The 17,241-nt window shown below is 41.7% G+C and overlaps 1 protein-coding gene across 1 annotated transcript in view; it reads right to left on the bottom strand.

Annotated features, from left to right (window-relative positions):
* dock1 (dedicator of cytokinesis 1) overlaps window positions 1-17,241 on the bottom strand; it is a 204,220-nt gene that overhangs the window by 37,662 nt on the left and 149,317 nt on the right. Inside the window, exons 30-37 of the mRNA XM_073489321.1 lie at window positions 15,879-15,957; window positions 13,757-13,857; window positions 6,120-6,178; window positions 4,781-4,929; window positions 3,644-3,729; window positions 3,155-3,311; window positions 2,158-2,198; window positions 1,680-1,770 (exon numbers count right to left, since the gene is read on the bottom strand). Coding sequence (XP_073345422.1) covers window positions 1,680-1,770; window positions 2,158-2,198; window positions 3,155-3,311; window positions 3,644-3,729; window positions 4,781-4,929; window positions 6,120-6,178; window positions 13,757-13,857; window positions 15,879-15,957 — 763 coding nt within the window. The remainder of the gene's footprint in view (window positions 1-1,679; window positions 1,771-2,157; window positions 2,199-3,154; window positions 3,312-3,643; window positions 3,730-4,780; window positions 4,930-6,119; window positions 6,179-13,756; window positions 13,858-15,878; window positions 15,958-17,241) is intronic.

Genomic DNA, 17,241 nt, shown 5'->3' with positions numbered 1-17,241 from the left:
CAACAAAACTGTGACAGTATCCTTGCTGACTGTGTACTCCGTCATGCCTCTTCTACACCCAGTATGTAAGAGGTTTCTGATGGGCTAGAGCAGCTCAGCTAACAGGGAGATGGACAGTCTGATTGGCCTCTGTGTCGCAAAAGCAGAATCCTATAAAGTCTGATTTGTTACCAGTCAGTTTTAATTGGGATTCTACTGGGTAACCTGAAGAGTTATGATCTCTGTGAAAACCGACCAAGTTTTCAGTGAGGGCCACATTTGAATAGTGAAGCCAAAGAATTTGCATGAAACGCTGGAAAGGGGTGAAAAAATAATTGCTCTGCACTTTGTTGTGGCGTGTGGACGGATGCTGGAGGGCTTTGGATCAGGTTATTGATTCATTTACAGCTGGACTGCAGCATTTTACATGGTAAAAAGGAGCTCTGTTTATTCATGGCTGGTCTGTGGCCCTGCATCGACTGAACTAAAGTGCTGATACATCTCTGACAACACACACAGTCCTGTGTATTCATCAACCATTATTATACAGCTGCAGGTACTTTACTGGAAGACTAATTATTACTACAGGAGCCAGTTTTCTCTAACTGCTGGTGGATGCAGAATTAAGTATCCATCATTCATCCTCATTCTAGCTTGTTTACACGTGCCTGTGTGTGAGTACAAAAGGAGGACTGTGACTTCAAAGATTACATTGGAGAGCTTATTGGAGAAGAAAGGATATATCCAGACTCTGGTGGAACAAAATTAACCAATTTCCACAGTATAATAGTGAAGTCCTCTCTCAAGGTATTGCCCAGGAATGCCACAGCTGCTGGGAGATGAGCAGAATTAAAATAATAACAACACAAACAACTCCTGCAAATGCTACGGTGACTGCTCAGCGAGGAAAATGTGATTCAGTCACAGTCTGCGCTCCCCTGTCGGGGCCTGTACAAAGGCTGAAAGCAGCCAGCTATTTATGCGAATACAGATGAGACGTTGGGCGCAACCATTTTGGATAAAACACAGAGAGTAACAACTCCCAAATTCAGGGCAAAGCAAACCCCGACTGGGAATAGACACTGCAGCTTTTTGTTTTGAGGAGTTTGGCGTGTGGATGTGGTATATTTTTGGCGAGGATAAAAACTTTCGAAAGCCTAGAGCAGGCCTTCAGAAACAAAAAGGTGTGACGTTAAGAGAAATGAGAGTTATATGAGAGGAGATATATCTGCACTTAGGGTGTGACAGAAACATGCCCCGTTTCCATCTCAAACCACAGGTGCTGAAACATGTGATTTTCAGCAGACGATTATCTGTTAGGCTCGCAAAGACGACAGTAAAAGTACACCGTTATCTTGAAGCACCTCAGGTGGCTGTTGCTGCTTTTTTCCTCTGCTTTGAACTAGCTTTTTTTCCAGGAGAGATCAGATACTAGCCGTGATTTGCATCGACTACGCAAGGTGAAAAAGATGCTGCTCAGCAATTCTGCCCTCTTAACAGCCATCTCCTGCTGTGGTGGGATTAAAGGGATGTGGCCCTATCTCTCTAAGTCCTGTAAACGCTGTTTAAAGCCTGAGGTTAAATGCCATCTACATGACAGTAGCTGAACAGTGTATTTGGTTTGTGTGATCTACGCTGTTTGATTTCTTTTAGAGAGTGTACTGCTGGATTTATTTGTTGTTTGTATTGTATTTGTTTACCTTGAGCAGTTTGGCGTGTAGCAGCAGAGTGTAGGCAGCCTCAGTGTAGTTGTCGCACTCTTTGTGGAGGTCACACAGCTTGTACAGGTACCTGGCAGGAAATGCAATGATTTATGGGTTATGTCTGAGTGGGCCTCTCACACTTCCACAGACAGAAAGTTAACTCTGCTAGACTGATGCGCCTCGACAACCTCTTTTAGCCCAAATAACGCTTGACAGACAGATGGAAAACTCTGATTGGTGGGACTGTGGAAATAGAAAGTTAAATCTTATGATTTATTTTTGATCTCTAGAGACACAGAGCTGGGAGGAAGGAAGCCAAAATGTACAGAATTTAGGCTTTGGCAGGTAAAGATTCAGCTAAACTGAAATCTCCAAAGGTAATTCATCAAATGTATTTCAGTGGTGTTTGGAAAATGCCTCAAAAGAATAAAATGTCGACCAAACAGGCACAATGCTGAATACGACTTTGTCTTACCTGATGTACATCTCCTCTCTGTCTATCTCCTTGTAGAAGTTCTACAGGAAGGAAACAAAAACAGAAATTGAAATGGGTTTAAAAGGATTAATAGATTTCCAGCAACAACAATTCAATCATACTGTTTACAAAGGCTGAATGTATCATGCATACGCTGCATAACTCTCTGGACTGACGTTATTTCTTCACATTTTTATAAGAATATTTTGGCAGTGAGACAAATCAATTTTCTAAAAATATGGATGAATAACAAGGTCCTGGCTTGCAACAGGCATGATGTAAGGTATCAACCAAAGAAAAAGTAAGTTGGCTGACATCAGAATCACAGCGGCAGGGCGGTCACGCTGCTCTCCTGGCCAAAAACTTACATTTTACACAACCTGGCAGAGCGCTGACAGAACATGACTCAGATAAATTCTGAATGTAGGCCAGAGGCCGGTAGTTCAATGCCAGCAGTCACGTGACACAAAACTGACATTTCGGTGCACCGAGATGAAATGTCACATGGCAGAGGAGAGGTGTTTCAGGTAACCTGCTCCTGTGATAACATCTTAACGCACTGTGGCATGTGGAGCTGGTTGTTGCTGTTTCCTGTTTGTGGGTAGTTGCAAGTCGTTATGGTCCCTTTATTGACGACATCTGCAATGTGACCCTGATTATAGACAGTGTTGTAATTTACCCAAAGTCTTGTTAAAATATTACTTTGATAAAAGTAAAAGTGACCAGTATGAATAGTAGTAAGAGTAAAAGTCTTAAAGTATCTGATATCAAATATATTTATATATCATAAGTACTTTTCTTGCAATAAATTTACTTAAGTATCAAAAGTACAAGTTAAAGTAAAAATAAACATATTTACATGTACTGTATACAGTATACTCCAATAACAGAGTAACTAGTAATCCTTAACCTATCACGTTTAAATAGTAACCTTCCCAACACTGATCATTAGTGGGCCTGTGTGTATTCAGGACCAGAAGAAAAGAAACCATCTTACGAGCACGTTGACGGTGCAGCTCATGCGGTTCTCCTTGTTCTCGTCGTGCATGATGGTCCTGTAGTCCAGCAACCTCTCCAGCAGACGGACCACCAGCGTGACGAAGTTCTCACCCGTCTTGGCCAGGTACTTGTGCTTCCTGCAGTGCTCCAGTAAACTGGTGTGTGTTTTTGTGTGCACAGAAGAGAGGCCGGGGGCAGAGAGGAAAACAAATGTGAAGCATGTAAAAGAGGTTCTTCTTCTACAGTTTAAAACGTCAAACTTTTGCCACTGAGGATTTGAGGGAATGTTCTTTTTTTTTTTTTTCCCCCATTAAAGCAGAGTTAGCTTCCAACTGTGCCGAAAGCAAATATCACAGAGGCAAGCTGTGATGAGGAGTCGTGTGATCATCAGCACACTGTGATTATTTTGAGGAGTGCTATGTCGCAATTAGCATTATCTAACTTGTGAGAGGCTCAGGCGTAATCCTGTCCATTAATCAGCACTTACATTTTCTGAAAGAGAACTTTGTACTGCTCGTCTCCGCGGCCCCCCTCCACCTCGTGATCCAGCTTGGTGATGATCTCGTTCTCAAACTGCAATTAGACAGAGCAGGCGTAAATAATCAGTGTAGGTAATTTTTCAATTCATTAACGCCATCTCCCCGACTCACTCTCGCTCTCTTCTCCGCATCAAGGCTTGGCTGAGGGGATGTGCGCTCCCACTTTAATCGTCCCTCTACTGCAGCCCAGCTGGTTGCAAGCTGGTATTTTCTGTTCATTATTAAAGCTGTTCTTTATCTGTCTACATTTGGCGAGAACAAGGCTGCATCATGAGACACATCCCCTTAGCTTCTCTGACTGTATTTCTCTGTGAAAACTGGTTTGTTTACACACGATAAAACCTGTTTTTTTTACACAGCTGCTACATACAAATATCACACTTCTTCATGTGTTGTCCAGTCACAAACGCAGAACAGGAGAACAGAATGCAGCTGAGCGAGAAAAGATAAAAATACTGCTCTCTGTTAAGCCAAGGATTTACAAGAAGGATGGAGCAAGAGATGGACCCAGTAAAGGGAATATTACTGGCTTACAGCATTAAAAGGGGTCAGGCCAAAGTGAAATTGATCACATTTCACTAAAGGGAAGGAAGAAGAAAGTGGCATTCACCTCCAATGAGCCAGATCCTGAGTGACACATTGACTTAATTAGCAGCACTCCCTTCCCTCGAGAGAGGGATGTTGCTGTCTTCACAGGACCAAAAGGGTCGGCAGAGACATTTGGAAAGCCTTTGTGCTGCTCTACAATAAGCATCACATACTTTGCGAGCCCACATAAACATCACAAAGCTGAAAACTGCCTGAGACATCTTATGGCAGAACAGCTGTAGCCAAACGGATTTGCTCATGCAGAAAGGCTTAATTTTGCACTGTAACGGGGCAGAACATTAAGTTCCACTTACCATGGCTGTTGATAATCGCAGCAACAACAAAATGAGATTTGCAGAATTACAACTAAGCTTGCGGATATGAAACTTTTTCTCAGATGGACTGTCCCTCTTCACTGTTTACAACACCCACTACTTTTCATTATGTCCTTTTTACGGTAAAAGCCTGTTTGTGTTACGATGTTTCAGATGACGCACCCGCTGGAAGCTGCACGTGAAGTGGAACTCGCACTGCATCATGTCGAAGAAGATGGCGATGGTGGCCTTGCGCAACTCGATCTCAGGAACTAGCGTCATCTCCAGGATAGGACCCACCATCTCTGGGATGAATTTGATCTTGTGGGGCCCTTAAGACAGGAAAAAAAAGGACATAAACATATAAATGCAAATGTTTTTTCTGACTTCTCCTGTGACACCTTTATATCCAAAGTTCCTTATTTGAGTGTTTTCTTGCAGCGGGCATTAAACTTCAAATTCATTACCCTCAAAAGACTTCATCAAGCACTAAATGCGCTGGTCTCAAGCCAGATCTTGTTGAACGTTCACTTATCTCTAAAATCTTCACTGTAGCTGCTAAGCTAAAAGCATTAGCGCTAACTACGTCTGAGTACACAAGCTTGATTGTGTGTCTCGAGTGTAATAACGTCTTTTCAAAACAATTTGGGATCTCGGCCTTTCAGACACTTAGATGATGCCAGACACTGAATGGAGCCATTTTAATGCTTTTCTTCTGATATTTTTCTCCCATCTATTTCAGTTGTTAGGAAAATGCTGCAACCCTGTTTTTCTGTGAAGCTCCAGAAATGTTCTGTGGACTAAGAAACTTCACCCTACTTTCAATCGGCATGGGGTGAGTAGATAATGACATTTCATTTTTGGGTGAACTTATCCTGTTAGGCCAAGAATTCAGATTATTTGATTTTTTAAAGACTGACAGAAAGCCTGATTCGATTTGGATAAAACAACAAATACAACATGTCGAGCCTAACTGGATGTGAATAATCCCCGGTGTGCTGCAGGTTTGATAGCAGCTGCTGCAAACAAAAAAGTCTTCCATCATAATAACTTCAAACCCAACACCTCAGTTAAAAAAATAGCAAGGGGCTCATTAAAAACCCAGTGAATGAGTCAATCTTATCTGGTGGAAAACTTTAATTAAGGGATCAGATGGTGTAGATTATAATGAGAAGACTTAAATGGAGACACAGGTGGCCAAAACTAAAACCCCATCCCTGCACTACAATCTCATTCTATTGAGACTTGACTGTTGCGCCTCTCTTATCACACAACATAAAGCTAATTAACACATGACTGTCTATATTTAGCTGCTGTTCTTTGTAATGAGTGTGAGTTGACTGATAATCATACACATAACTCGAGAAAACAACACTTGTAACACCTGTTGATTTGCTGCCGGTTTTCTGCAGTGTTTGTACGATTCATCTTCATCATTAAATGCATTCAGAAAAAAAAGACTATTTTCTTTTTGTCAGGAGTGTCAGGGTCGTTAAGTGAAACAAGGAGTTGATTAAGTTACCTAGATTGTACCACATATCCCTGATTTCGAAGCCAATTTGTCTTCTCATGTCCTGGTACCTGAAACACAAACAGGATCAAATGTTACACAGTCTATAGTCACATAATGGCACAGAGGATACAATTACGTGAGGTTGAACTGAATGAGATTAAGGAAAGGCTCATGTTAACTCAATGAATACAATTCATTAGTGTTCCCCGACAATTTTAACTGCCTAATGCAATGTAACACACTGTTTCTATGAATGGCTGTGTCGTGTTTCAGCTGAGCCGCAGCTGCCAGAACCAAAGTTGGTGTCACTGTCGTTTGCATATAATATGAAGACAAAGTGAGAGATAGCTGTAGAGGTTTAGCCCAAAAAAATCAAAGAAAACTAAATAAACAGAACACAAAATATGGATGTTAACAAACAGGCTGTAAATCCAACATATTGTTTGACCACATATCCTCCACCATTGTCTTGACGGTCAACTGTCCTAACTCTCGTCACATTACAAGTGAAATGTGACTCTGTTGTGAGTGCTACACTGTGGTGCGTCTCTGCTGCTGGCCCCGCTGCTACATGGAGTAGATGCCTGAGGCAGTTAATAATTGTAGTGTCGGTCATCCGACTAAGTGATTTTTTAGAAAAGCAAACGATGGTGGGGATGGTGGGCAAGAAATGTAATCAGTGCATGTCTGACCACTGTGTAACTGGGAACACCGACCATCACGGCAACATAAACCTTCTAGCCTCTGGAAGTTTCTCCATTCTCCCATAGGTGTTTAATTGATTCAATTTTTTTTCCATTCTGACTGAACCAGTCAGTATAGCCCCTAGTGTCCTGTATGAAAGCAGCTGCATTTGTCATGTTTCTCCATTCATTCACTCTGGTTTTTCCTTTAATTTGTCACCTATCTCTCTGCATGCGTTTCCTGTTGTCTCCCTTCAAAGAGCAAAATAATTTGTCGAAAGAAGTTCTTTGAGTCTATGCCTGCATGACACCTGTTACACAAGCGTATAATGAGACTGTTTGAACAGATTCACAGGGCCATGACCATGTTAAATCGCTTATTTTGCCTTTTTGTGAGGTTCTCTGCAAAACAAACTCACACTAATGAGCTACTTCCACTTGTGCAAGTTTACAACATACTCACAGTCAGCGGGCTTTCAGCTATGGTCTGTCTTCCGCTCTGTCTTTGCATTTGAACACACAGAAGACAGAAGACATGAGGCGAAGTGTTTGATCAGACCAACACTTTGCCTCTTTGATTCTTTGAGCCTGGCTTGGTGTGTTGAGGGCTCTTGTATAAAACAAAGATTTGCAAAAGACGCTGGAGGGATCACTCCCGTCTTGACTTTTTGTCCAGTTTCTCCGAATGAGGGCTTTATAAGCTGATCAGCTCTACCATGTCGAGGTCATGAACCAATCTCCACGGCAGCTTGGAGCCTATCTGCCTGCCTGCCACACAGGCCCAGGTCACAGAAAGGACAAACGGTGGTGGAGAGGGAAAGACAGACAGTGAATGATGGAGGGACTAACATGAGTGGAAATTATGGGCAGAGAGGCAGAAAGTGAGACCGCTTCTGTGAAACCGATCGTATGTAACGAAAGTGATGAATTTAGTTCTTTTAAAAACGATTGGACATGTCATGAGAAAAGAGAGTAAGTTGAAGCCTGAAATTGTTTTTAAGACCAAGAATATAGAGGACACAATGAAGATAACAGTCCACAGAGAGCTACTTCTGACTGGTTTTCTCCACTGGCCTGATATAGCTTGCTTTAACCGCACCATTGCATGCTGAGAAGCAGTCAGATGTGCTTTCACTGCTGGCTCGCTGTGGGGAATAACTGCACTGAACTGCAAGATTGTGGTTCTGTTTTGAAGCAGTGCCAAATTCTCACTGTCTCTGCCCTTAACTAAGCCATGAGGATGTGTGGCTGAACCAATCGGCTAAAACAGAATAAGAAGTTGCTCACAAGGCTGAAAGATAAATCTATACTAACTGCCATGTGTCCCACTGCTCTATCATATGTTTAAAGTAGAAACAGACAACTCAACCCCACCCCACTCCTAGTGTTTTTCAAGTGGTGTAATTGTTGGCGCCACTTTTGCAAAGACAACTGGATAGTTTTTTCCATCTTCCTCAGATTAAAAACATCCCAAAACACAGGACAAAATGTGAGTTTAGTCAGTCATTTAGTCTATAATAGAGATTTGAAAGCAGATAGAAATGGTAATAGGATGCCAGGCTGACTGGATTGTCAGCCTGCCTTCATTTTCCCGGGAAACTTTGTGCCTACTGGCAGACAAAATTGCACAGTGAAAGTGAGGTTTACAGGGAGCCAAACCATTGCATTTTGCAATCAACATTTACCTCATAATGACAAGTTAAAGCACCCCCAAAAAATTTAAGCATTTATTTGAGATTAAAATGTCCAACAGGGCCGGCATGAAGTTGTAGAACACCATTAACTGATGGGTAATTCAGAAAAAATGTTGTTTTTATTTGGTTGAATGCTAGCTAAGTGGTCTTAGATTAAATATGAAATGCCTCTAGAGCAGGTTGAGCAGGTGTGTTTGAGTGTGTGGGTGTGTGTGTGTGTTTAACTGTAAAGGTGTACTGCTGACTTCACAAATAAAAAAAAAACCCCATTTAGTTAAGCGTTACATCAATTCCAAGGCATGGTAAATCAAAGGCGTACGTCTAATTGCATTGCATAATATGCCACTAATAATCAGAATCACAGCCCAGTCAGTATAAAAATACCTCACGTATATCCACCTCGATTCACATGAGGACGGGTGGTGTAAACCTCGATAATGCACTTGAAAGGTAAAATAGTAATGTCTAGTCAAACCATGTAAATGTTCAATCTGTTCATTTCTATTTGGTTGGATTAAATATATTCTCTCAGCGCATGTTAGACTCACGTGAGGGTAACATCATGTGACGCTGCTTCTGTGAGCGCCAGAAATACGGCGGTAGCAACATCAAACTGGTCTGTAGCCGATAGAACTATTTGTAATAGATCTTCAAAGATTTTAGGATTGTTGAGCGCCTTGATGGTCGAAAGGCTTGAAACAAGGAATTGTTCAAACAAGTGTTTGAAAGGATGAAAGAAGCCGGAATCCACCAAACCAGAAACCCAAATATTGTTCACGACACACATTGTGGCTCCATCTTAAAAAGAAATAAAAGGTGGGTGCAATAAGTACTGAATTGAATTTTATCAATAAAGTTTGAAAAAACAAACAAAAAAAAATCGTTCTTATTCTTCGTTTTCTGTTCAGGCAGATTCGATTTAGCCTCCATGTAAACAGTTAGGTTTGAATCTTTAATCAAAATGAATTCAGTCCAGTTGAAGAAACGTCGTCCATGTAACCACAGCTAATGATGCAGCAATAACAGACTTGTCTGTTTGCCAAAGTAAACCCAAAGAAGCAAAGCCATTTCACAAACTTTAAAAGGACGCGGGAGAAACTGAGTGAGGAAAAGTAGAGCGAGTATTGGTTTATAAATCAAATCTTCAATCAATCAATCGATTTAAAGTTAGACGGAGTGTCAGGGTCATTAATAACTTCCTCCTTCCTCCAGCTGGTGGCGCTGCAGACGACTGCATTGTCCGTCCGTGCCAAGAATGAGGCCTGTCCGACATCAGGGGGGCTTTCACACTGAGTGACTGACGGAGCCACAGTGGCACCTCTGTCTCCTCTTCCTCACACACTGATGGCATGACTCCTCAAATAAAATGCTGAGAGTTTGAGGTCTGGGCGTGACACCTCTCCTGACCTCTAATTATTATCTATTCAGAGGCCCTTTACCGCACCTTGACATTTCAGAGCACCCTGGAGCGCTGACGGGACTCTGAAACCCAATTGATGGTTTTGCCAATATCGTAGAAAGACACACTAATACATTTTGACAGAGAGGAGAGGAGCATTTAAAGAATCCCTGACAAAGAAGCTGCGTCACCTCTTTGCAGCTTGGCCAGGTCAAAACCTTTTACCATATTTAGGCGTCAAAGGGAGAAGTATTGCAACACCCAAGGATTGATCTTTAGGCAGAGTATTGGCAAGATGATAAAATATAAATAGATGCCTGCCTCTGTAAATTACTGTAAAGAATTTGTAATGTATTATGCATTACATCGTCAACTGTTTTTCCCTCTCATCCACACTTTAAGGTGTGAGTGTTTTATAATTTATTCCTGTGCATGACTGTGTGTATGATTGTGCTAACAGCATGAGTGCGTGCCAGCGGAAGCACGTGGGGTTTGTGTCTCCACACATGGACATGCAGATGACTGCACAGGAGACATCATGTCCCCATCTGGGCTGAGCCAGATGCAGGATGTTGTTCTGTCACACTCCTGCAGGCAGCCGGACAGGCAGCTATGACTGTCGGCTGTCAGGACCTACAACGCATACCTGTCAGCTGCGGGGCGGAAAGCTCTCGGAGAGGTTAACTAAGAATAACACGTCTATGGAGGGAAGGCGGCGAGTAGCCAGTGGATCCGGGGCTCTCAGGAGCTTGTGCTGTGTAATGCAACTGGGTCAGGGGATGAAAACCAAGGAAGAAGTTGATTCGGAGCATGAGATTGGAAGTAAGAACAACTGGAGGACAAAATAAAGAGAGAGTGACAGATACAGCAAGGGAGGGAAAAAAAAGTGATTGATGAGCGGTGGCCTGTAAGAACAGATGAGATGTGATCAAAGCCTGAAGCAAAGGGAAGTGTGAGATGTTCACTATATTTGACAATATGACACTCCCTCTTCTCATCACTCATATGCACACATCATGACAATGACATCGCAGCATGCTCATTTATCCTGCTGTGTGTGGGGCTGCATTTCCGTGGTGTGTGGCCATTCTCCATTCTCCATGAGGGGTTTATGGAAAGTTGTGGTTCATCAAAACTCTTATTTTTGTCAGTTATGATAATGTTGTGCACAACAAAGTTGTTTAAATTAAAAAAATGTAAGGGTAGCAGTGCTTCTCAGATGTTCTTTGCATAGGGATGCATAGACTTGGCCGCCTAGTTATATTTGGTGAACCATTTTATGGTTTTATTTTTTTCATCCCTTCAAGAGGTCAATGCCATCGGCAAGCAATAAATTAGTGGAAAATCTTTTACGCCTCCTGGCCACTGACAACTGCGCATGCTTTGCAGAGGGTGAGACGTTCTCTAGTATTACTTCCCTCCTGTAAATGCATTAATCAATTCATTGGTTGACTTCATAAAGTCAACAGAGCAGACACATACAGAGCAAAAGCAACATTTGTAGTTTGTGGTGGACAATTTAAGTAAGACTTCAATATCCATTCTTGAAATAGATTATTCATTCTTGAGTCTCATTCTCAGGTTGTCAAATGCCAATGCTTTGGGTTGGTGGCTCGCAACCACCCGACACGGTTACATGGTCAATCTGTGAGAAACACTGCAGAAAAAAAAAACACAAGAAAACTCTCTTTTTAAACAACTAATGTGCCTTTGGCTGTGTCCTCACCACAGAGGCCCAGGTTTGATGACAACTAGGGGCCCTTTGCTGCACGCCATCTCCTTTGTCTCTCCCTCCTTTCCTGTCTGTCCTCGGCTACACTAACCATGAAGGCCAAAAATATAATCTTCGAGAAAAAAAAGAAAAGGAAAAATTTAATAGCTACTTTTGAGCATTGCAGACTTATGATGACGCACAACACTTCTTAATACCAGTAAAACATAGCTAAAAATCAGTTTAGCCAGGTTCAAGATCTATTTTATCTTGAAAGGAATAAAGAAATAAAGTTTCTGATTTCATAAGGGACCTTATTATTTAATGAAAAGGTCTATCTCTGTGGGAATTATTTCTGTAATGTTGTCACCTCAGCCTGTCAGTGCCAAAAAAAAAGCACTTTTAGCAGAAGTTTCTTCGACAGTTAGAGTTGCCCAAAAAGGATTATGTTGCAGCCACTGCAGCTGAGGCGACTGACTAAAACCTTTGGCAGGTATGAGTCTTTTACACACCAAAACATGTAAATATAGGGCCCAGGTTTAAAAACACCAGAATTCTCCTTTAACGAGAATTTTCACTTGTTCTATTGGCAGATTTTATTACTTTATTACAAGCAAAAAAACACCTTGTATTCATTAATTGTTATTTTTTTAAGTGGAATATTTGCCAGTGTATTGTCATCACACTCTCATGTTAGACCTCAAAAAGAAAACTTGTGAGGGAGCCAAACAGATCTCATGTAACAAAAGGCTCCACTAACCAAATGATTTCTGATTATTATGTCATCAAAGTTGTTGCTGAGATCAGGAAACACAACAACATGTTGACACACGAAAATGCATTCATCCTCTTGTTGAGGCCAGTGCATTACATGTCTGTAAATACGTCCAGGTGCGAGAAGGAAAGGAGGATCCGACAGACACCAATAATGGACCAGAACTTGAACCCAAACAGCACAGGGTGACATGTGCGACGCAGGAGAGAAGCTGATGCAGAGCGCTAAAGATTCGTGCTCCACACCTCTGTGATTTCACCTCTCTGTTCTCTGCTCCTGAGCAAGGCGCTGTAATTGGTATTGCAGGCAACACTGACAGTTCATGCGCCAGCACACAGGGAAATGGGACGCGGAGAGGGAGAGGTAAAAGAGAGAAGGTGAGTGGTAGGTGGAGGGCGGCAGACACAGAGAAAGAGAGTGGGCGGGTTGAGGTTGAGAGAGTGGGCGAAAGAGGAATTGACAAACCCTGTGTAATATCCCCTGGAAGATACCTGGTTGTATTTGAATGACATATTTGGGAGTGTCATATAAACAGCACGGAAACAGCGAGGCAGAGATCTGCCTTTTTCTGAGCTCACTCCAGGAATGGCAGCGCTCGTGTATGTGGATCAAAAAGCTGCTGCTTTCCGGGCTAAAAAGTCGAGAAAGGCTCAAAGGGTGGGGGTGGCTGGGAACGTCTTGTTTACTGTGTTTGGCTGTTTGTGTGGGAGTTTTTCAGGGCCGATAATAAAGCACTGACCAAATGAGGAGCCTCGCTGTCAAGCAACGAGCCAGCGTGATGTATGCTTTGGTGACAATAGCTACTCCAAATGAAGATGAGAGCCAATACGCTCCACGTCTGCCCAGAAAGCATTTACACTTTTTGGCTGCATTATCAGACTCTATGAGAAATACTAATGTAGATGAATGGTTTGTTGTAGATACAGGCTGTGGATGATCGGGAAATGAAACCACTCACTGATCTGGTCTTACTGCAGCAATAAATGTCTAAACTCTGTGGATTTAAAACTTCAGCCATTGAGGAAATCTCTGTGCAAGATGATATCAACATTTCTGAGGGAATTATCTTGCAGAAAGATGCTTAGAGAGGAAAACAAAGGCCTGTATCTTTATTTCAAGAGGGGATACACAACTTTGCCTGATACCTGGGATTTAACTACAAGATGTGCTCTCAATAACCCCTGAAGTTCCAATGAGGCTGTTCTGCTTTGTTCAGAAGAGAGAACAACTAGTGCAGCCTCTACTGGAGCCATGGGGTGCTGGGTATCCCTGTGAGCCTCCGTGTGATGAATTATGTAAAGCCTGCTCATTCTGGGGAGAGAGCCTGGGCTGTGTTGGTGTGCAATGAGGACTTCCTGAGGATTGAGAGTGTGCCTGTACTCACTTGTGGAAGATCTTGGCTCTTTTGTCGCTTGAGAAGTTCTCCAGCTGCAATGACTCCTGGGTGAGGAAGGCTACAGCCAGGTGGAAGTAGTTGTTCCACAGCTGACCCGCATAAGGACAGAAAGACAGGCAGAGTGAGTGTGGTGTAAAAAGAATAAAAAGGACATTTAACTCACAGCCAGAGAAACAGCTTTACAACAGCATCATTCAGTAGCACAGCACACAGTGTGGGCTCGAAAGCCTTCTGGTTTCATTAAATCAAAGGGTTTTGGATGAGATGGGTGTACTTGTGTTTCGGGAAACTGTCCGAGTGGAGGGAGCGGTTGGTGATTTAGGTCACTGGCCTCCAGAGCGCTCTCTCAATCAGACAGACAATGACAGCATCAGCTGAAAGAGGTGTGACTGCAGCCACCATTTTTCAGTGCTTTGCAAACAGTCCATGTATGCATAAGAAATAAGTCCCAAAGCATTAAGGCCTCATGCACTGAACACGTTTACTGACGCGCCTCAACTGAAGTGCGTCATTTCATGCTCTTAGCTGCACTACAGGCATCAGATTTGAAATGCCAACACCCAGAATCAGCAGTATTTTCGAGAAAAGTCGCTATTTATATGTAGTACTCATATTCCGTTTAGCCATTTAAAACATTGGTGGGATTCAAAACGTGAACGTCAGAGGTTCTCAGTGCATTTGGCCCTTCAGAGATTCAATGTCAGTTGAGAGAAAATTAACTGCAAACTGTATTTCTTGTATTTTTTTAAGCAAAGCGTCAAATATTTGCTGGATCCAGCTTCTGAAATATAACACTTTCTGCTTTTCTTTGTCCTTTGGGTTTTAGACTGTTGGTTGGACAAAAGAAGCAATGTTTGGGCTCTGGGCAATCACAATGAGCACTTGTCACATATTTTGGCATTTCTAGTCCCTAAAAAGCATTTTTCAGCAGGAAAGATGTTTAAAAAATGTCTTTGGCGGAAGGCGTCCAGAATTGGTTCAAAAGACTATCTGAAGATGGTTACATTTTTACATTTAAACCACATTTCACCAGGATTCAACTAAAATATTTGGATGTGGTTTCTCAGTCAGCCTCCAAAGTGACGACAGGCTCTGCACATTGTAGAGGATGAGAGATTTCTTGAAAGCAATTGCTGCAATATCAAATTTAATCGCGGGGTCAGGGATCAAGCTGCCAACATTCTGACTGAGCCACAACTGAGGAATACATTTCTCCAGCGCGAAGCTTGTATTAATTTCTTCCTCCTGTGCACTTTGCCCTACACATCCCAATTCGGAGAAGTAAAAGCTGTGAAGCTCTTAGCCCATGCAGTAAGTGCAATGTCTTATTTACACATATTTGTATAAAACACGCTCAAATTACATCTTTCAACCCACAAATGAACAAATTATCAAGATGATTAAAAACACACTGATTAGCTGGTTAAAAGAAGGCAAAAAGACTTCTTAGACCAAATATCACCCAGTTTTTCGACTGAAAATCAATGTTAAAATCCCGGGTGGTGCTCACATTTTCTAATGAGAACAACCTACCACAGAGGTTTAAATTATCCGTACGCTACTGATCTGTAGTCTAAAATAAAGAAAACCAGACACTTTATTTAGGCACCATAAAGAGAGCTCTGGGTGCTGTAAGTGACACTGAGACGCTGTTAAAATAATCAGTCCATAAAAGCTTTAAAAGCCCAAAGCAGTTCATCTGTTGACAACATTAACATTCTTCCATATGCCAGACATTTAGAAAGAAAGAGTTGCTCTATTCTAGGGGAGGGGGCAAAGATATTCTGAAATGCACATCAAATTGCCGGCCATTAGATAGTAATTGATGTTCCCTCCATAATTTTTATGTCTACAAGCCTTCTTTTTTTCCTATTCAGAATCCCCAACAATGCTGCACATTAAAAAAAAGCGTCAGAGAGGAACTGCAGTGAAGTGATGACTTCAAAAATGGCATTCAAATCTTTTCCCAAACCGCCGTTAATAGCACTTAAAATCATAATCCAGTGTTACCTTGACTAACAGAACAATTTCTCTGGAAGGGAGGGGGGAGCTGGTATCAAGGTTTTTTAGAGGAAAAAAAAAAAGAAGAGAAAAAGCTTTCAGCCCTTACCTGTAGCTCAAAGTTTGTTTGATCCAGAAATTTCTTGTTCAACACTGCTGCATACTGATTAATGGCCCGGAGGAACACCCTGGAAGGACAAAAGACAGTGTTTAGATCTTGTCCTCTTATTGATGAAATAAAACTATTTACAATCTATAGATTCGGATTATATGTGCTTAAAGGTCACCTTCAGACGAATTCCCCATTGAAACCACTTTCCTTGTTAAATCGAGTACCACTATATATTCATATTCACACCCCTGGCAATCAGCAGAGTGCACAACCCACAACGAAATGTCATGTAACACAGCAGAGGAAACTTCACAAATGTGTGAACTAAGCAGTTACAGTACGTAATGGATCAAACCAACATGCTGGTAACTTGTTATATCTCATTAAATTTATTTGTCAGGGACCCATTCAAAAGAACATTAATCTTAGTGTAGGAGAGGAGAAGCTTTAAAAATTTTCATCTGCAGCTCCCAGGCAGAAAAAAACCCCCAAAAACCCAGACATGACAAGATACAAACGCTCCACGCAATAACCAATCACTTCCATATTCATGGTCCCATCATGTACTCAAATGCACACAATATGTTTGTTACGGTTATAAAAATCAGTGAACTTTTAAAGTCGATTTTTCTGACAATATTGAAAAAGTGATATTAAAAAAGTGATATTGTAAAAAAAATCAATGTTCATTTCATCACCTCAATGCCTCACAGTCAAAACACGTTTTAAATGATTGCCTTTTTAATGATTTAGCCACCACAATAAAAGCTTTTGAATATTTCCTTCTTGTTTTTTTTTGTATTTTCTTTTTTGAAGTGCTTTGATTGCTTTTCTAATCACCCTTTTCTCCCATTTTCGAAGAGCACTCGACACAATTTTTGCCTACATTGTGTTAAATAGAGCAACCAGGCATCTTCTCTTCTCTTTTTTATCGTCAACTGGACAATGTTTGAGAGCTGCTTGAACATAGAAAGATGGAAAAGTATTTACGCATCAAGTTCGGGAACTTCAATGCACGTCACAGCATCGTGCTGGAAAAGGGGCAAAAATTAGCGTGTCCACCTGGATTGTCATGTTTTCATCCATGCCGACTGGAACTAGAGCTGGTAAATACTTGCTACAGAGTAATTTGAGCTAGGAATGAATGAAAGTGGATTTCTTTGACATTTCGAGGGTTACATCTTGTTTGTTAAGGATCTTTTCATGCTTCCAGTTGCTGGGGGCAACAGTAAGCTATGCTGAGTTTAAACAGGCCAAAAATTCATGAACAGAAATGTTTTTCTAGGGTATAGCTGGGGAGAACTCTGGTTTCTGATGTTTAAAGTCGATAAATAAAACGGCACTTCCTCAACTGGACCGA

Source organism: Pagrus major, chromosome 20 (genome assembly GCF_040436345.1).
Source record: "Pagrus major chromosome 20, Pma_NU_1.0".
Taxonomy (NCBI): domain Eukaryota; kingdom Metazoa; phylum Chordata; class Actinopteri; order Spariformes; family Sparidae; genus Pagrus; species Pagrus major.
The sequence above is the reverse complement of the archived record's forward strand: the minus strand, read 5'-3'. Positions and strand labels throughout refer to the sequence as shown.